The sequence below is a fragment of the Coregonus lavaretus genome, assembly GCF_964263955.1.
Source record: "Coregonus lavaretus genome assembly, chromosome: 27".
Taxonomy (NCBI): domain Eukaryota; kingdom Metazoa; phylum Chordata; class Actinopteri; order Salmoniformes; family Salmonidae; genus Coregonus; species Coregonus lavaretus.
In genome coordinates, this window is record NC_140014.1 from 5092021 (window position 1) to 5113417 (window position 21397).

General features: G+C 42.7%; 2 protein-coding genes across 2 annotated transcripts in view; one reads left to right on the forward strand and one right to left on the reverse strand.

The window, feature by feature from the left end:
* Positions 1-9593, forward strand: part of nid2a (nidogen 2a (osteonidogen)) — a 111671-nt gene extending 102078 nt beyond the window's left edge. Inside the window, exons 25-28 of the mRNA XM_084144703.1 lie at positions 1212-1369; positions 6861-6984; positions 8001-8113; positions 9067-9593. Coding sequence (XP_084000829.1) covers positions 1212-1369; positions 6861-6984; positions 8001-8112 — 394 coding nt within the window. The 3' untranslated portion in view covers position 8113; positions 9067-9593. The remainder of the gene's footprint in view (positions 1-1211; positions 1370-6860; positions 6985-8000; positions 8114-9066) is intronic.
* On the reverse strand, positions 9507-19334 carry LOC311103152 (RNA transcription, translation and transport factor protein-like). Its single transcript, XM_084144702.1, has 8 exons — positions 18970-19334; positions 18134-18258; positions 16440-16539; positions 15943-16020; positions 12530-12618; positions 12144-12212; positions 11629-11677; positions 9507-10123 (listed from the first exon to the last, which is right to left on the reverse strand). Exons 1-8 carry the CDS (start codon positions 19028-19030, stop codon positions 9969-9971), a joined length of 726 nt encoding a protein of 241 aa, XP_084000828.1. The 5' UTR covers positions 19031-19334; the 3' UTR covers positions 9507-9968.
* Positions 19335-21397: the final 2063 nt, after the last annotated feature.

Below are 21397 nucleotides of genomic sequence, written 5' to 3' on the forward strand. Positions count from 1 at the left end.
GTTGGAAAGCAGACTGAACCAGGTTGTCCTCTAGGACTCTAGCTCTATTCCGATTATTTTTGTCCGAAAAAACTCCCTAGTCCTTGCCGATTACAAGCATACCCATAACATGATGCAGCCACCAACATGCTTGAAAATATGAAGAGTTGTACTCAGTGATGTGTTGTGTTGGATTTGCCCCAAACAAAACGCTTCATATTGAAGAAATGAAGTTAATTTCTTAGCCAAATTCTTTGCAGTTTTATTTTAGTGCCATATTGCAAACTGGATGCATGTTTGGGAGTATATTTATTCTGTACAGGTTTCCTTCTTTTCACTCTGTCATTTAGGTTAGTTTTGTGGAGTAACTACAATGTTGTTGATCCATCCTCAGTTTTCTCCTATCACAGCCATTAAACTCTGAAACTGTTTTAAAGTCACCATTGGCCTCATGGTGAAATCCCTGAGCGGTTTCCTTCCTCTATCAATAGGTGCCCTTCTTTACAAGGAATTGGAAAACCTCCCTAGTCTTTGTGATTTAATCTGTGTTTGAAATTCACTGCTCGACTGAAGGACCTTACAGATAATTGTATGTGTGGGGTACAGAGATGAGGTAGTCATAAAAAAATCATGTTAAACACTATTATTGCACACAGAGTGAGTCCATGCAACTTATTGTGTGACCTATAAAGCACATTTTTACTCCTGAATTTATTTAGGCTTGCCATAAATACTTTTTGACTTAAGACATTTCAGCTTTTCATTTTTTATTAATTTGTAAACATTTCTAAAAACATAATTACACTTTGACATTATGGGGTATTGCGTGTAGGCCAGTGACACAACATCTCAATTTAATCAATAAAAAATTCAGGCTGTAACACAACAAAATGTGGAAAAAGTTGAGGGGTGTGAACACTTTCTGAAGGCACTACCTGGTTTCATATTCAGTGTATGCAGGAATTGAACCCACAACCTTGATGTGTAGCGGAGTTGATTTGGAATCACGCTCTCGGTTGCACTCCCTCCCAGGAGACTTGTAACCCCAAATGACCCCCTCGGATCTAGAGGATGTTAAGACTTGGTTAAGACGTTGGGTTGGAGAGCGGGAGACCTGGGTTCGATCCCACCAGTTACACTTGCACACACCATTTATGAACCATATGAGCCACCATGCACACCACCATAATTGCCCTTTCTAAGTGCTTTCTAACTGTGTGTTGACTCTCTAGGACCCTGTACTGGACCGACTGGAACAGGGAGGCACCGAAAATCGAGAGTTCCTCAGTGGATGGCCACAGCAGGAAGGTGCTGGTGAAGGACGGGATTGGCCTGCCCAACGCCTTGACCTTTGACACATCCACGAGACAGGTGTGCTGGGCGGACGCAGGTAAGAATCCCGTGCCTCTAGGAGCTTGGAGCGTTTAGAACCACACCTAAGGCATATAACTAGAACCAGCTTACTTTCCCAAATCCTCACCATCTTAAAGAGGAAAAAATTGCTAAACTGATCTTGGATCAGGATTTAAGGCAGGGCTCCAGACATTTTCCCCAGTTGGCACCAGCCCATGATTTGGTCGCATCCCCAAAAATTAATTTGCGGAGTCACGCAATAGAAACATTTGTAATCATCTGATAAAGTCATTATAAAGTATTTCACAATGCTTAATAAGAAGTGTAATATACTACTGAGATGGTATTCAATAAATACATTGTTACATCTAACATGTCCAAGCAGCAATGCATGATTCAAGGTATTTTGATATGCAACCGAATCCAGTGATTTTCATGAATTCACTGATGCATTCTGTTCATTTCTTATTATAAACTTGGGCAGACACTTTCATTACAGGAATCATGAGGATAATGCACTAAACTGTTTGACAAATTATGGTTTTATCCTCCCAATTGAGGTGACCCTTTGAATGAGGCGACCAGGTAGAATGTACAGCTCGCACCAGTACGACTAATATATTTTTTTACTAGCACAGACAAGTCAAAGGGTCGCAAAATGCGACTATATGGTCGCAGTCTGGAGCCCTGATTTAGAGGCATTTTCATGAGCTCTTTTGAAGTTCAAATTGCTACATTACATCTCTGTGATCCAAGTCTCTATCTTTGTAACCTACGCTTTTGTTTGTATGTTCCCACCATGAAGTCGTTAAGGTTGAGCTATATATAATAATGCCCATTTCATGATGTTAAATCTCATGACGCTAAAATAGTAAGCTATTAAAAGTATGGTAAGTTATTAGAAAGCAGTGCTGCTGTCACTTCTCAGCACTTTAATATGCTGACTACAACCGCCATGCCCATGCGTCCGCGTGCGCCTTCGCGCGCATGTTGATTTTGTCTATCCCCACCAGACACGATCATGACACGCAGGTTAAAATACTAAAATCGTAAATCAGTTAAATAAATATCGGGGCAGGTCGAAACACACATGAAACATTCGTGGACATTGAGACTATAGCCTTTGCTAGCTAGTTTGTCCTGGGAGATTATCATTGGGTTGTTATTTTACCTGACATGCATATGGTCTTCTTTTTAGCTGGTTCTTTGTGTTTCTCTATTGAAATTCTAATGACAGTGTGTTGAATAGACTTACAGTATTTAGGAAAACTCAAGGAAGCGGGACATGACTTTGAAAATGGCAAAGTAACTAAAATGTTAAATGACAATTAACACTAGAAAAGCTGGGCCTCTAGTAATCCCGTTCTGAGCCAATGCATTCTAACAGTTTAATAAATACATTTAATATATGCTATAAAACATTTGGTTGTGTTTATGAAGGTTTTAGGTAGGCCTACCATTAGAAAATATTTTTCATGAGTTTTGTTACTGTAGGCTATATGTAAAAACGAAAAACCACAAAAACACCCAAATTCAAGTGTTATACACCATCACAAAGATATGCATTATTATTTCATTAAGGCAGGTATTTAAAAACATTTTTTTTAAACACTAATAGCTTGTATTTCAAAATAACTAATTATGCTCACATGTAGAACGCATGGAATAGCAGCTGTAATATTCTACCAAAAAAGTGATATTTTGAAATAGAGCCCATGCCTTAATTTTAAGTTTTTTGGCAAATGTATGTATTTTAGAAACCTTAGAACCTGCTCTTTCTGATTATGAAATCAAAATGTCTTACCTGCATGAATGACGATTTGAAAAATTTGCTTTTTGGTAAGCGCCATTCCCTTTTTTGGCAATTACCCACGCTGTGCAGCAGTCTCTTCATTCGCAAGGCAATTGATAATATTGTCACCCATAAGCCTATTGTCAATGTAATCTTGTCTTTAGGCTATATCTATTATTATAGGCCTATGTGTGAAATGAGTTTAGGTGTAGTTTCGATGGACATGTCTACCTAAAACTGCTTATAACACAAACTCTGTTTGTGATATTGAAATTCTAACGACAGTGTGTTGAATTGACATATTTAGAAAAAGTCAAGGAAGGGGGGACATGACTTTGAAAATTGCAGAGTAAATAAAATGTTACATTCATATGACCGCAAAATGATGGTCTCTGAGTTTTTAGTTCGTTATCTATGATTAATCTCTCAAATACATACCTGGAGTTGTATGCTCCTGAAAACCAATGGGTAGATGGGAGAGGCGGAACTTGCAGCGTGTCGAGCGTCTCAAATAGAACCAAGTTCTATTTTAGCGCTTAGCTACGCAGACGCTTGTTCACGCACGCAAGCTTATTTTTAAATTTTTAATTTTACCATTATTTAGCTAGGCAAGTCAGTTAAGAACAAATTCTTATTTACAATGACGGCCAAACCCGGACAACGCTGGGCCAATTGTGCGCCACCCTATGGGACTCCCAATCACGGCCGGTTGTGATACAGCCTGGAATCGAACCACGGTCTGTAGTGATGCCTCTAGCACTGAGATGTAGTGTCTTAGACCACTGCGCCACTCGGGAGCCCACTTATGGGCGAAATGATTAAATAATATGTATATGTACATTTATTTTGCGATGCTCGAGCTTGTAACATGCTGACCAAACCGGCCGTCGCGTCTGCGTAGCCACGCTTGACCCGTTGCAAGTCCCGCCTCTCCCATCTACTCATTGGTTTTTACGAGCATATACCAACATGGATGATTGAAAGATGAAAGCGATCCACACTCCAGTCCAGTTGGTAATGGTAATCCACTTTAAAGTTGGTTGCCAACCGCCATATAAAATCCACAGAAGAAGAAGAAGAAGAAGAAAGATGAAAGAGGAGAGGTTCATCAAAGAACTAACTATGTTTCCCATTTTTATCTGTGGATTAATTGTCGGAGTAGAGAACACACGATTTTGTATGACTCAACACGGGTCCAAATTCTACAAAGATACAGCTAAAAAAAAGGACCATATGCATTTTAGGTGAAATAACAACCCAATGTTATCTCCCAGGACAAATTAGCTAGCAACAGCAAGCTAGCTACATGTCCATGAATATTCCATGTGTTTCGACCTGTCCCCAAATGAATATAGTTGGCAGGGGTGTAGTGATGTAGGAACGCGCCCCCTCCCTTTTTTTCAATTTGAGGAGCTGATAAATATTTTTCAGGAAAATTATTTCTGAAGCTTAATTAATTACTGCAACACCACATAATGATGAATTAGTATTTTACATAACGTAACCGAATATAATAGCATACTGTAGCATAGTAAGTCTATAATGTTACTGTTACACCAAAAACACCAGATTTGTAGAGGTTTTAGGACGGTTAGCTGAAGCTGAAAATACTCATTTCTTTTCTCATGCGGCCAAAACTCAACAGCGTGCACCACTAGGCAGGATATATGCTTTGATTGAAACAAAATACAAGAGAGGCTAATAGTTTGTTAACACCATTACACCAAGTAATTCAAGATCTACATTTCCCATGAAACTGATTGAGATCAAATGATTGCAGACGCAGTTTGTACATTTCACAGGTAAAAGGTAAATCATTATCATTCACGATTGACAGTGATGATGGCCTATTTTGAAATGAGGTATGCCTAACTTGGTGTTTGAGGTTATTAAAATATAAAATATTCTTGAGACAATGTGTGGGCCAGGGTTTCTGTTAGCCGGTAATTGCCTGCTAGATAAAATTGTAGCCGCCCAAATTGTCCGGGCTGCATATCATACATCCCGATTTCACGCTTCAGCACCATTCTCTCACTCCTTGCCTGCTGCGTTACGTCTCGATCACACCAACAGTGTCTTGCGCAAAATGGTACGCAGCATCATCTGGATATGTGTGCAACAAAAGTTCAACATTCACCTTCTGCTACCATTTCTGTTCAAGCTATCCACGCATACAGTTTGACGCATACATTCGATAAATCCAAAGTATGCACCACACAGAAGGCACTGCAACTGCCTCTGCAACGCAATGCTGCAAGGCAAATGCAGCGTTCACTGTCGGTGTGATCGAGGTGTTATGTGCATGCTGCTGAGGAGAGCGAGAGAGCGAGTGAGAGAAGCCTTGGGCTACTATTGATTGCGAAGATGGAGGCCTTTTTCATTGAAGTAAAACAAAAGTTAGAGAGTATGCTTATAGTGAAAAGCCTACAAGGGGAATGTCCTCCATATGGACAAGTTTTAATGTTGTAGTGGACAAAGATGGGAAGAATGTTGGCGCGGCCAAATGCAGGCATGTGCAACTTGCTATTCAGGTAGGATGCAATTTTAGAACGTAGATTATTTAAAAAAAAAATTGTATTTACAGTATAATCATTTGTTTTATCATTATTATTACTGTATATCATTGTTATTATTGTAGGCATATTTATTAATCTGAACCAGTTATTTAAATATGCAAAGCTTGTTTTGTTTCATTCTGTTGAGACATTTTCGTTGGCTAAATTAAGTTCGATCTGTCTTTTAATTGTGTGCTGCATGTATTTAGTTTAAGATGGGTTGTCAGAAGCCTGTTGCTGTGATTTATTGGGGACGCACTAGCCTTTCTTGGTAGCCTAATTGCTGCAATACAGCCTGTTCAAAACTTTTGTGAAGGTTTAAACCAGAGAGCAATACACCACTGATAGTTGTTTCACAGTTGGTTTTGGTATGTGAACCTGCTTGTCATGAACTCGTCTGGTGGGGATAGACTAAATCAACATGCACACGATGGCGAACGCAGACGCACGTGCGGAGCCGGTTTGGTCAGCATGTAAAAGCCAATTTATGGTCAATCTGGCTCTGTATTGGCCGTACAGCATTTACTGCGATGCGGTCTCTGCAGAAGTCAGGGCATTCATACTTCTTGCGCTTCGCGGAGCAGAACAGAGCTGTTGTGAAGGAAGTTGTCAAGGAAATGACTTTGTGTTTATACAGGACCTCCCATGGTCCCACCCCCACCTACTGTCAAGCAATCATGTCAGTGTGGAGCTATACAGAGCCCTCCGCATTGTTACTAAATTTGGGAGGCGCATGGCGATGCGGTACGGAGCTCGATTTGACCTCTGCAAGCCATCCTCTGTATGTAGCCTCCGGACCGCATTGTCGGATCAAGCATAAATCGGCTTTAAGGAGGGGACCAAGTTCTATTTTAGCGCTTGGCTGCGCAGACACCAATTTGCGTGCTCAAGTGGTGTTGGTGAAATGATTGAATAACATGTATGTGTAAATTTTTTTTGCAACACTCACATTTGCATGTTAGTGGGGATGGGGCCAAGCTGTTTTGGAGCAGAGTCAGAGGTGATACACAGTTCAGATGCATACAGACTGTATACTACTCTACATACTATGGAAGGGGCTTATACTGTTATCAACCTGATGAAACCTATAAAATCTCTCCCTTACCATCCCCATCTCTTTCTTACCTTTTCTCTCTGTATCGTCTCCTCTTTCTCTCTCACACTCGCTCTCTCTCTCTAAGGAACCAAGCGTTTGGAGTGCATTGCGTCTGATGGGACGGGTAGAAGGGTGATCCACAGCAACCTGAACTACCCATTCAGTATGGTGTTCTATGCCAACCACTTCTACTTCACAGACTGGAGGAGGTAAGAGAGGAACATATCTGGGTTTAAATAGTATTTGTTATCTGTCAAATACTTAAGCTGTGCTTGATGGAGGTCCATAGGTGCGACGGAACCAATGGAATAGACCCAGAAGTGCAAACCCTGTAAATACTGTTTAAAGTAGTGTTCTTTTTAGGTTCAGTGTAATGGTATGAGAGAATATTTTTTTTTTTTTTCTGATCTTCAACAAGATATTGCACAACTGGCAGCAACAAACTGAATTGCGAGTACAATTTACATTTAGAAAAATTGTGTACCAAAACACAAACAAAAGACCAATAAGTTCCAAGCAATAGCAATTAATGAAATGAATGAAAGTATCTAGTAATGTGCATCATTAGCTGTTGGACAGTTGTCTTGAGCAGAGGGGGCATTGATGTTAAAGCCAGGGAGAAACAATCAGCGCCCAATTCAGCGCTCCCGAGTGGCACAGTGGTCTAAGGCACTGCATCGCAGTGCTAGCTGTGCCACTAGAGATCCTGGTTCGAATCCAGGCTCTGTCGTAGCCGGCCGCGACCGGGAGACCCATGGGGCGGCGCACAATTGGTCCAGGGTAGGGGAGGGAATGGCCGGCAGGGATGTAGCTCAGTTGGTAAAGCATGGCGTTTGCAACGCCAGGGTTGTGGGTTCGATTCCCACGGGGGGGGGTATTTAAAAATAAAAAATAATAATAATGTATGCACTAACTGTAAGTCACTCTGGATAGGAGCGTCTGCTAAATGACGTAAATGTAAATCTGTATTGCTTGAGTGTTACAGATTGCGCGATTGAAATGTAAAGGTCATTTCAAATTGAGCCAACATATGCAGCATTTACCGTGAATGCAGTCTCCGCTAACGCTGGAACATTGCTTTTACATTTCAATCATGCTGTAATGCCGAACTTCTCCACTACGGATTGAATCCAGCCCTCCGTCAGACAGACGGGCCAGGAGCTCTTCATCACGGCACTTTGCTTGTTCAAACTTGAATATGTATTTTTTTCTGTGGTGTTTGTAGGGACGGAGTCATTGCTCTGAGTCGGGACAGCAGCCAGTTCACAGACGAGTACCTACCTGACCAGAGGTCTCACCTGTACGGTGTCACCGTAGCAACCACCCACTGTCTATAAGGTAATACTGTACATCTTTATAGCGTCCTGTCTACGGGGTGAACTTGTACATCAAGCTGCCTCATGCTACAGAAACATAATTATGTGGGCTCACACACAAATCTTGACTCGTGATTGGTGACGTTCCAGGTTGTCTTTTTTGCAGTTGTGCTGTGCATCTCAGAAGATTGCTATGTCAAATGAATTGGTAACAAGACACTTCCCTAGACATTGTGAGATATGATCATCTGTGCAGCGCGCCTGCAAAAAAAGATGACATGGAACACCATCAATATTACCCTCATGTCAAAGTGATAGCAATAGCATTCACTGTTGTCAGTGGTTTTACACATCTGGTGGAAATAAATCAGATGAACTGTTCCACTTGAATTGTACTGTATGGCTTATGCCTTTTTGCAGTCTGTGTAGCCTGAAACGCTAATCTTTTTGCAACTCTGCAGATTAAGTATTGACCCCAGTGTTAAGGCTCCCTGCTTTCTCACAAGCTTAGTTATATTATGTGACAGTATCAGAGCTGACACCTGCAAAAAGAAAAGACAGTAAAACACCAAATAACAGACAGAGGCAGTACAAACAGCCTTGAAACAGAACCTGTCAACTAGGAAGTTCCTCTGGGGAGTGGGGGGGTTGGGAAAGTAGAAGGCACCTGCTGCCAAATCACTGTACTTCAGACCTAGGTGACGAAATGTGACCGGTCCTCGCAGAGACAGCAAAGCACTTCAAAGCCATGGAAATCTAGTGGCAAGAGCCCTATGAGATCACAGCCTTGCGTTTGGTGGAAGAACACTTGAAATGTAAAAAGAGGGGTATTTATGGAGGTTAAACAAATTACACGTTTGGAAAGTAATGTTTGTTCTGTGACTGGTGCTAGTTTTTTTTAGCTGAGTGTGAGGTAGCCGTCAAGGATGTCCGCTGTCCTTCCTGTGGCCCTAATGTGGTTGTCATCTGTTGCAGGGAGACAATGAGAGAGAATCGTTTTTATGGTGCTATTTTGGCAGTCTTGACATGCTTGCCCCTGTGAGAACCCTTTCGTTGTACACTGCTACAGAGGCGACGAAAGAAGGACTCTCGCGACGGAGCAAGGATTTCACCAACCACCAGCAGAGCAAATTTACAAAACGCCAAACTGCGACCCCCCCCACCCCCCCCGCAAATAAAGTTTTGTACATTTGTTTAATACCTCATTTCATACTTTCTACTGTATTTTTGTATGGGACTTTTTATAGAAAGCCAAAGAAAAGAGTTTTAAAATAAATAAGATCTTTGAGCCACAAGTCCTGTTATAACTGTCAATGTGTATTGAATGAACACACAGCAATGCAGTATGAGTATTCTGTGCACTAATAATAATTTTGTATTTCACCACATGGAATTGCATTGTCTTGCCAAATATCTGTTTTACCAGTGCTTTTTTTAATCCTTTATTTTTTGTAAGATGTGATATTTATAACAATAAAATGTGATTCAGGACTTAAAACAGACATTCTCTCATGGGTCATTTCAGCAGAGAATCTGGTAGGACTTCCCATTTCTTATGAACAAAAAAAAAAAACATTTCTTTTTTTACTATGCATTTCACACATTTTCATTCCAACACTCATTCCACGAAAAGGCTAATTCCCCTTCCAAAACAAAAAAACAAGTCAATTTCATTCCAATCTTTCCAAATCCTTCACAAAAACATCACAATCAAAAAGGCTTCATCATGGTTGTTAGAGAGGGGGGGAGGGTCAAAATAAAATAACAGGGTCTTGGACCAATATCCATGTAGAGTTTGTGTGACTGGTACTGCTTTTTACACAGACCGCGTGTGTTGGGGGTTATAGGGCAGAGGTCAAGTGATCAGGCAGGCCATGTCATCTGCCGACCTTGCCCAGGCGGTGGTCTGTTTTGGGATCTGCGATGATAGCCTGGACGGCTACTATGGCCTCGTTGATCCGGGTCTGCAGGTCTCGCAGCTCCTCGATGTGGAGCAGACGTAGGATCTGAGCCGCCTCGTTCAGGGTGGCGTCTGCAGAGAAAGGAGCAGCACATCACTAAGAGGCCGTGTTCCACAACACGAGATTATGCTCAGTAAGTGATCAGCGACTGAGGTCACAGATGAATTATTGTATGAATGTAGGACCACATGTTGACAGGATGAACGACGCATGCAATTGTGCTTTTGTTTTCCCTTTGTCAATGCTGGGTTAAAAAAAGCCATATTTAATCTTTGTAGTGAGCCGTAAAAATAAACACTTACATACATACACCCCTCTCGGCAAGTATGTACAACCCCTGCACTGACATAGCCTGATATTATGTTGACACGACAGGCCACTTCAAACAAAGTGGTTCACAGGGAAATGACACTAGTCTCCACAATGACACGTTCCATGTCGTTTCCTTTGCCCGCATGCATCTCCAACAGATCTGGATCAGATCTTGACTATGTGATGGCCCTAGCCACCCAAGCAATCCTACCGAGTATTACATCAACAGTAGTCAAGATCAATTCCATTACAATCATATCAATAGGACAGAATGGATTTGCTATGGTGCCCTAGGGGGCAGCCTAGCTGGGCTGTTAGCCCCTGAAAATGTATTGTTCATTTTGTTATATTATTTTTCTGCAAACTATTGCTTTAGGAAGATAATTAGATAGAGATCATGTAAATCTGGTGATCTGAAATCTGTTAATTTTCAATAACACAGTAAATCCATTATTAGATCGATTGCACTGCTAGCTAGCTTTACAGCTAGCTTTCGCGATGCAGTTTTGATTTGAACATGCTGTCCTTGGGGAGCTCATGCCAGGGATTTCCTCTGTGGTTTCGGGCTGCTTGGACAGACTGGACTCTGTGCTGAATCATGGCGCTGTAATGGAAGCCTGCTACATTGGGACTGGGAGACCAGTCAGCCAGGAGAACACCACTGGAGATTACTCGGGCTGAGGAGCAACGGGAGGCGATTCAACTCAGTGAGGGTGGCTAAGCAGTGGAAAGATTTGCAAGGCGGAGCCAGGCTACTCGCAAGTGGTCACAACCAATGCGGTTTGGACAGTGAAGCACGCTGGCTGGCTAGTTCTGCAAGCTATTCCCAAGGAAAGAGCAACCACTGTCATCTGGAGGACTATTCAAATGTGTTATGTTTTGGTCATTGCAGTGTTTAATTATTTGGGCCATGTGAGGTTTACTGCAATTCAGCTTTTAGCTGTGATTGTGTAACATGTTTGAAGAGGACCACAATGGAAATACATTTTTTACTTAAATGCATTGTGTCCACATTTATGGTTGTATTGTGTTTTTAAATTGTCAAATAAAAATCTATCAATGTGTGGAGCCCATTAAGATTATAATAATCGTCTTGGGGACAAGAACACAGGGAATTGACAGCGTAAGCATTTGCAGTTACAGAAGCACTTCAAAATGTCATTTAGGGACTATAGTCCCTTCATGAGGATATGAAGGATAACACACTGCCGTTTGAAATGTGCCCCGTGTGTATTACTTCAAATACTCGACTGCGAGCACTCACCTCCGGTATCAAAGCCGAGGATGTGCTTGTCCAAGGCCACAGGGAGACCCTTGAGGAGGAGGCAGAAACAGGAAGAGATACATCACAGCAATTAGGGGACACAGGAAGTGCCAATATATAGCCGTCCTCTTAAAATAGCATAGCCACGGAGACGACTTCCAGACCACTGCACACAGGCCTTACCCATCACACTCTGAGGCTCTATTTATCATCAAGCGTATAAGAGTAGGAGTGTCCCCACCCCTGTCCATATCATATTATTATTTGTGATCTAAAAGGCAAAATGGATCCTAAACCAGTACTCTGTGATGTTTCATACAGTAATGTGTCCTGAGAGTTCAGAGTGCACTTGAGTGAGCTTGCCTTGTGCAAATGGTCCCAAAAATACAAAAACCCATCCTGTTTGGACCCAGTTCTGAAGTATTGTGGGCACTATTTCGGATCACGTTTTAAAACCTTTGGCATTTTGATGAGGCCTAAATGTGTAGGCGGGTGGATCTGCCGCAGTAGCTCACCTCTTTAGACTGGCTGGCCTTGGCTATGGCTTCTGGGGTCAGCCTCTCTTGGATGAGGATCCTTATAGCCTGTTAGAGAAGTGAAATAACCACACCATTGCTACCAAATCTGCACAAGTCTGAAATCTGCACAGGGTCGTCATTTCCAACATGGTCATAAGAAATGAGTAAAACCCTTTCCACAGTATAGCGCTGATCCGAACCGTACGGGCTCTGATATTTTCATTTTACATTGTCCTTTCCAGCAAGGTTCCAGTTACTATGGTGGGTGCGTAACCAGGCCATCGCACTACCGCTCGGCACGACCTGGATCAGTAGTGTAAAAAGGGCATTAGTAAGTCTGTCCCACTTCATAGACATGGTGCTTGGTTGCAACTGGTTCTCACCTTCAGCATGACCAGGTAGTCGTCGTGACGCTGGATCTTCAGCATGTTAGCCAGGCCCATCACGCCAGCCTTAAAGTCTGGGTTGTTGCCTTGAGGAGCAAGAAGGGAACACACCCAGTTACCTTAGTCCCCTTACACATCTACCCCTACCACTCCAGTATCCCTGCACATTGTAAATATGGCATTTTTCAAATCAAATTGTATTTGCCACATGCACCGAATACAACTGTTATAGACCTTACAGTGAAATGCTTACTTACAAGCCCTTAACCAACAATGCAGTTTTAAGAAAAATAAGTGTTAAGTAAAAAATGTATAACTAAAAAATTAAGAAATTAAAGCGCAGCAGTAAAATAACAGTAGCGAGGCTATATACAGGGGGTACCGGTACAGAGTCAATGTGCGGGGGCACAGGTGAGTCTAAGTAATTGAGATAATATGTACATGTAGGTAGAGTTAAAGTGACTATGCATAGATAATAAACAGAGAGTAGCAGCAGCGTAAAAGAGGGAATAGAACAATGCAAATAGTCCGGGTAGCCGTTTGATTAGCTGTTCAGGAGTCTTATGGCTTGGGGGTAGAAGCTGTTTAGAAGCCTTTTGGACCTAGACTTGGCGCTCCGGTACCGCTTGCCGCGCGGTAGCAGAGAGAACAGTCTATGAATAGGGTGGCTGGAGTCTTTGACCATTTTTAGGGCCTTCCTCTGACACCGCCTGTTATAGAGGTCCTGGATGGCAGGAAGCTTGGCCCCAGTGATGTACTGGGCTGTACGCACTACCCTCTGTAGTGCCTTGCGGTCGGAGGCCGAGCAGTTGCCATACCAGGCAGTGATGCAACCAGTCAGGATGCTCTCGATGGTGCAGCTGTATAACTTTTTGAGGATCTGAGGACCCATGCCAAATCTTTTCATTCTCCTGAGGGTGAATAGGCTTTGTCGTGCCCTCTTCACGACTGTCTTGGGTGTGTTTGGACCATGATAGTTTGTTGGTGATGTGGACACCAAGGAACTCAAAGCTCTCATTCTGCTCCACTACAGCCCAGTCGATGTCAATGGGGGTGTGCTCGGTCCTCTTTGTCTTGATCACGTTGAGGGAGAGGTTGTTATCCTGGCACCACACGGCCAGGTCTCTGACCTCCTCCCCTCTCCTTCTAATCAGGGGCTAATTCAGACCTGGGACACCAGGTGAGTGCAATTAACTACCAGGTAGAAATAAAAAAACAGAAGTGTTTTGGCCCTCCAGGACCGGAATTGAAGAACCCTGGTCTAGGGTTTCTGGGATAATGGTGTTGTTGTGAGCCATGACCAGCCTTTCAAAGCACTTCATGGCTACAGACGTGAGTGCTACGAGTCGGTAGTCATTTAGGCAGGTTTGTGTTCTTGGGCACAGGGACTATGGTGGTCTGCTTGAAACATGTTGGTATTACAGACTCAAATCAGGGACAGGTTGAAAATGTCATTGAAGACACTTGCCAGTTGGTCAGCGCATGCTCGGAGTACACGTCCTGGTACTCCGTCTGGCCCTGCGGCCTTGTGAATGTTGACCTGTTTAAAAGGTCTTACACACATCGGCTACGAAGAGCGTGATCACACAGTCGTCCGGAACAGCTGATGCACACATGCATGCTTCAGTGTTGCTTGCCTCGAAGCGAGAAGTAATTTAGCTCTTCATCCATTTGTAGTCTGTAATAGTTTGCAAGCCCTTCCACATCCGACGAGCGTTGGAGCCGGTGTAGTACGATTCAATCTTAGTCCTGTATTGATGCTTTGCCTGTTTGATGGTTTGTCGGGATAGCGGGATTTCCGGGTTAGAGTCCCGCTCCTTGAAAGCGGCAGCTTTACCCTTTAGCTCAGTGCAGATGTTGCCTGTAATCCATCTGGTTGGGGTATGTATGTACAGTCACTGTGGGGACGACGTCATCAATGCACTTATTGATGAAGCCAGTGACTGATGTGGTGTACTCCTCAATGCCATCGGAAGAATCCCGGAACATATTCCAGTCTGTGCTAGCAAAACAGTCCTGTAGCTTAGCATCTGCGTCATATGACCACTTCTTTATTGACCGAGTCACTGGTGCTTCCTGCTTTAGTTTTTGATTTTCCTGTTTTCTTATGGCATTATACAGCTCATTGAGTGCGGTCTTAGTGCCAGCATCGGTTTGTGGTGGTAAATAGACAGCTACACAAAATATAGATGAAAACTCTCTTGGTAAATAGTGTGGTCTACAGTTTATCATGAGATACACTACCTCAGGCGAGCAAAACCTTGAGACTTCCTTAATATTAAATTTAGTTGTTTACAAATATACACAGACCGCCACCCCTTGTCTTACCGGAGGCAGCTGTTCTATCTTGCCGATGCAGCGTATATCCCGCCAGCTGTGTTATGTCGTCGTTCAGCCATGACTCGGTGAAACATAAGATATTACAGTGTTTAATGTCCCGTTGGTAGGATATCCGTGATCTTAGTTCGTCTATTTTGTTATCCAATGATTGTATATTGGCTAATAGGACTGATGGTAGAGGCAGATTACCTACTTGCCGTCAGATCCTTACAAGGCACCCCGACCTACATCCCCGATATCTCCGTCTCTTTCTCATGCGAATTACAGGAATTTGGGCCTTGTCGGGTGTCTGAAGAAAATCCTTCACGTACGACTTGTTAAAGAAAAAATCTTCGTCCAGTACGAGGTGAGTAATCGCTGTCCTGATATCCAGAAGCTCTTTTCGGTCATAAGAGACGGTGGCAGAAACATTATGTACAAAATAATGCGGGAAAAACACACACAATAGCACAATTGGTTAGGAGCCCGTAAAACGGCAGCCATCTCCTCCGGCGCCATTCAGAACACCATCTGTATATACAGTAGCTTACTTTCTCGTGTTTTTCTTATTTCTATTCCTTGTGTGTTTTTGTTCTACTTGACTTTATAGTACTACAGATATTGATTACTGCATTTTTGTGAAAGAGCTTGCCAGAAAGGCATTTCACTGTATAAGTCTAGCCTAAACAGACCAGGTAGGTCATAATGAGCATAAAGCAAACCAAAAAATGGCTCCTACGCTAGTAGGGCAGCTAGTGAAAGACTACGTGAGGCACCACATGAGCCTGAGGTATCCAACGTTTCTAGTCACCACTGTCAGCCTCTACATTCCCATAGCAGTGGTAGGTTGCTGTGTGCGTGCGCAGCAGTGTGTGTGTGTGTAATCAGTCTGGTGGTCTGGGCCAGACACAGTTGCGCTAACCCACTTCAGTACTACGTTGCACGCTGGTTTCTTTAATCAGATGATTTTATCACAGAACATCAGGGACAGAGGAAGAGGAGTGAAGAGGGGATGAGATAGATGAGCAGAGAGGTAAGGGGAGAGGAGGATAGGCATTTAGAGGAAGAGATGAAAGAGTGGTTTCGCTCACTGTCCAGATGGATGAGGGGATCCAAGGGTTTCTCCGCCTCGGTGGCCGTGGCTGGCGGGCAGTTCTTGTACTTCTCAACTGGGGAGCCAGTGGGACATACAACAACCAGACAGTGACCACTTAGTCAATGCCCCCCACTTATTAAATAATACTACTACGACTTAACTGCTTTTACAACAAAGACTTGCTTTAATAGTGTGTAAGCACAGTCATTTAACATTCCTGTTCACTGACAATACAGTGTATGGCAACAGAGGGTGGAACCACAACTAGATTATCCCTTATGGTGGAGCAGCCCAAGCTGTCAAAGTTGCCACTGTTAATACAATGCTACCATCTAGTGGCTGAACAACGCATCACCACAACAATACATTGAAAGTAGTAATATGCCCCAAGCAGCCCAAGTACACACAATGGGCACCGAATCACACAAGGAAAATAACACTAGTCCCTTCAATAAATCAAGAGATATAAGGCGGAAATGGATGGTACAGTACCATTGTCGCCATACTCGAACCGAACTGCTAGACCCAGCAACCAGTCTACCGACTCCGGTCTCTCTTGGACAGTGAATGGGCAGTTCACATCTTGAAGATACTGCGTAGGAAACAGAGAATCAAGCTCATGTTCAGTAGGGAGAAAACTTGCCACAGTGTGCCTTACTGAACATGACCCAGGGTACCGTGAATACGAGGTTCCTGGGACCATAACCGTGATACAATCTTCGTCAAATGGTTAACTTCCATCGGAGTGGTGTCGTTACTAGCTCTCATTGGGTAGCTCTTTGTTTCAGAGCTCTTGTCTATTCATCAGTGCTCACCGTAAAAACTAAAAGAAGCGTTTATTGGACAAATGCACGTAGGTCCCTCCCTGTTTCATCCTGTTTGCTTCCGTTTGGTTCCTATTGAATACACCCCAGGTGAGACATGGCTGAACAATTGTTTTTAGATGCCGCCATTCACATTTCATGAAAAAAAATGGTAGATTCTCCTTGAGCAGCATGCCTTATCCCAGAGGAACCTTTACTGTCCAGACTCATCACACTGGGGAACTATTCAAGCCTGGAGAGACAAAGGTTTCTGGTGCAAGCACTGACGTGCTATGTCTCAATAGTCTTTCCTCCTTTGGGGACCGAGTGGCGCAGCGGTCTAAGGCACTGCATCGCAGTGCTAGAGGCGTCACTACAGACCCGGGTTCGATCCCGGGCTGTATCACAACCGGCCATGATCAGGAGTCCCATAGAGCTGCACACAATTGGCCCAGCATCGTCCGGGTTACGGGAGGGTTTGGATGGGGTAGGCCGTCATTGTAAATAAGAATTTGTTCTTAACTGACTTGCCTAGATAAATAAATAAAAAATCCTGTTCTCGCCTCTTTCTAAAAAATGGCAGTTGGTAGCGAGAGGGTGCTTCCTGGACAGGAAATGGGATGGTAACTTCACAACCCCAATGGAGGTTCTCCAATTAAAAGAGTGTGTCACAGCTATGTGATTAGGGCGGTAAATCGGATTGCTTTCAGCATTCTAGAATGATTAGGCCTACTGACTGATCATGGGGCGCGTTCAGCAGGACACAACGTTTTGGAACGCTCAGAAAGAAATATGCCATGTAGAACAAACATGCCTCTCCGACATGTAGAACAAGGCTTCACGTGGTCCTCTGTAGCTCAATTGGTAGAGCATGGCGCTTGTAACGCCAGGGTAGTGGGTTCGATCCCCGGGACCACCCATGCATAAAAATTTATGCACATATGACTGTAAGTCGCTTTGGATAAAAGCATCTGCTAAATGGCATATTATTATTATGTATGCTCTATTCATGGGATTTCTATCTGCAATGCTTGACATAACTTGGCAACTGAAAGTGGCCCTGGACTGGATCTATTGTTTTGCCTATGATGTAAACAGTTAGGGAAGGGGTTGAGAGAACAGATCCTCCTAGATACATTGATAAAGTGGAAAAAGAGCCCCATGGTTCAGTAAGGAGACAATGTTATGAAGCATGGAGATACTACATGAAGTTGCCCAATAAGAAAGAACACAGATTTTCATTTTCCGTCGCAAAACGTTTTGCTACAGTGCGCCTTCCTGAACACAACACAGGTTGTAATTGCTTGGATGTAATATGAACCGACCTTTGACTGACCCAAGGTTGTTTTCAATACAGTAACTGCAGCTAGCCTTGCTGCTCACCTGCTCAAAGGACTTGGCCCATTCCGAGCTGGGGATATTTCTCAGGTTGCCACGGTCTTCAATTTTGTAGTGTCTAATTTTCTGGTCCTCCAGCCACACAATGAAATTCCTGAACTCTGTCTCATCTGTGCAAAGCAGAACATAAAGACAGTGACACAATAACTAGACGCACATATACTCTCTGCAAAGCTAGTTGACCTGCACAACTATGTGTCAGTGGTAATAATAGATTTCCTGTGTTAAATTATAGACTGTGTTATAACAAATGGGGAGCCAGTGGGAATAATATATAATGTGTTATGTAATAGGACAAATATAAGTACCCACCACATTTATATTGAACCGGCAGAAATTCACATAAGAAGATTCTGTCAAATTCCTAAGACTATTCACTTATAATATACCAACAAGGAATAGAGTATCACTTTCAGATGCCACCCCTAGCCTAGCTAACGTTAGCGAATTATCTAACGTTACCCAGTTGCGTTCTGTCTCCACTTCTGTTAGTAAAGTAGCTACGCTATCTGGCTTAGCTAGCTCCCAAAAAGCTAGTTAGCTGGGCTAATGCACAAAAAGTACAATACCTGACCACCTAACAAGACTCACAGGTTAATAATTTTGTATGACATAAACACTGCTAATATAAACAAATCATGCATACATATTACAGACATGGCTGTATCGAAATGTTTTAGACTTAACATCAAAGATAGTACGGTAACAACTAGCTAGCTAGATGCTATAGCTACCTATTTTGAGCATGGCCATGGGTGGCTCTGAAAGTGCACGTCATTCACTAGCAGATAGCTCGTTTATCGTGGCTTTGTTATTGCTACCTTTGCAGTCAAATCCAGAGGGGTTATGATAATCCAACGCTGTCAGTTTTCTTCGAAACATTTTGTCAAGTGGTTCTAGCTTTATAGGTCAGAAACAGTGCAACTTCTAGCAGAGACGCACAGAGTTCTTCTTCTTCTTCTTCTTCTTCTTCTTCTTCTTTAAAGTTTTATGGCAGACTACACCTATTGTTGTATTGCCCCCACCTACTGTACGGGGTATTGAAACAAAACATAAATAATATATTCCATTGCGGTAAAGGGATTGTGGGCGGGAACCAGAGATAATACAAAATACAAAAATAAATCAAAACAACCATCCCACTCCTTCAGTCACATTCATCGAGAGGATTCCTTGTAATGCCTCTGCAGAAAAGATTCTGAGTCCCAAAAAACGCTCAGCTGCTTTCACAATGATGCCTATTTTCTCCGACTTCCTCTCCTTTTGCACTGTGCAGTTGATAACCAAAGTAATAAACGCTACAAAGTCCACTTTTTAACATGCAACATGTCAGGATCCCTCTGTTGATAAAGAACATAATCTTGTGTCTCTACTCCTACTACCATTACTTCTTCAACTTCACACCTTTCTTCCACTCTTCTCAATTCCTCTGGATAGGAGACATTCTGGACAGCCCTTATTCTTGCCACCTCCATCTCCTTCACCCTAACAGGACACTTCAGAAATTCAGGTGCATGTTCACCACCACAATTGCAGCATTTAGGCTCAGCTGGCATGTAATACTCCTCCCGTCTACATACACTTGACCAAATAATGTACATTATCACACTGCATGGGTTTGGGCACGAAGGCTCTCACAGGGAATCTCATATAACCCAAATACACGTGAGAAGGGAGAGACTCTTCATTTAAAAAACAATAGAATGGATGGAGAGGGCTTCCGCACTCCATCCACCATGCGGGTCAGTTGTTGTGCACCAACCACTTGATCCAATTCTTCACGTACAGTTGAAGTCAGAAGTTTACATTCACTTAGGTTGGAGTCATTAAAACTCGTTTTTCAACCACTCCACAAATTTCTTGTTAACAAACTATAGTTTTGGCAAGTCGGTTAGGACATCTACTTTGTTCATGACAAGTCAGTTTTCCAACAATTGTTTACAGACAGATTATTTCACTTATAATTCACTGTATCACAATTCCAGTGGGTCAGAAGTTTACATACACTAAGTTGACTGTGCCTTTAAACAGCTTGGAAAATTCCAGAAAATGATGTCATGGCTTTAGAAGCTTCTGATAGGCTAATTGACATCATTTGAGTCAATTGGAGGTGTACCTGTGGATGTATTTCAAGGCCTACCTTCAAACTCAGTGCCTCTGCTTGACATCATGGGAAAATCAAAATAAATCAGCCACAAAATTGTAGACCTCCACAAGTTTGGTTCATCCTTGGGAGCAATTTCCAAACGCCTGAATGTACCACGTTCATCTGTACAAACAATAGTACGCAAGTATAAACACCATGGGACCACGCAGCCGTCATACCGCTCAGGAAGGAGACGTGTTCTGTCTCCTAGAGATGAACATTCTTTGGTGCGAAAAGTGCAAATAAATCCCAGAACAACAGCAAAGGACCTTGTGAAGATGGAGGAAACAAATATCTATATCCACAGTAAAACGAGTCCTATATCTACATAACCTGAAAGGCCGCTCAGCAAGGAAGAAGCCACTGCTCCAAAACCGCCATAAAAAAACCAGACTACGGTTTGCAACTGCACATGCGGACAAAGATCGTACTTTTTGGAGAAAAGTCCTCTGGTCTGATGAAACCGAAATAGAACTGTTTGGCCATAATGACCATTGTTATGTTTGGAGGAAAAAGGGGGTTGCTTGCAAACCGAAGAACACCATCCCAACCGTGAAGCACGGGGGTGGCAGCACCTGTGGGGGTGCTTTACTGCAGGAGGGACTGGTGCACTTCACAAAATAGATGGCATCATGAGGATGGAAAATTATGTGGATATATTGAAGCAACATCTCAAGACATCAGTCAGGAAGTTAAAGCTTGGTCACAAATGATCTTCCAAATGGATAATGACCCCAAGCATACTATCAAAGTTGTGGCAAAATGGCTTAAGGACAACAAAGTCAAGGTATTTTTTATTTTTTATTTTTTATTTAACCTTTATTTAACCAGATAAGCCAGTTGAGAACAAGTTCTCATTTACAACTGCGACCTGGCCAAGATAAAGCAAAGCAGTGCGATAAAAACAACAGAGTTACATATGGGGTAAACAAAACATAGTGAAAAATACAACACAAAATATATAATCAGTGTGTGCGAATGTAGTAAATTATGGAGGTAAGGCAATAAATAGGCCATAGTGCAAAATAGTTACAATTTCGTATTAACACTGGAATGATAGATGTGCAAAAGATGATGTGCAAATAGAGATACTGGGGTGCAAA

Bases quoted from the DNA above. Each gene is read 5' to 3' on its own strand.
- LOC311103152 (XM_084144702.1), bottom strand. From the start codon at position 19,030: ATGTTTCGAAGAAAACTGACAGCGTTGGATTATCATAACCCCTCTGGA. The intron at 12,213-12,529 runs GTGAGAACCAGT...CTTCTCTAACAG, and splicing joins ACTACCTGGTCATGCTGAAG to GCTATAAGGATCCTCATCCA. The intron at 10,124-11,628 runs GTGAGTGCTCGC...CTTTCTCTGCAG, and splicing joins CCTCGGCTTTGATACCGGAG to ACGCCACCCTGAACGAGGCG.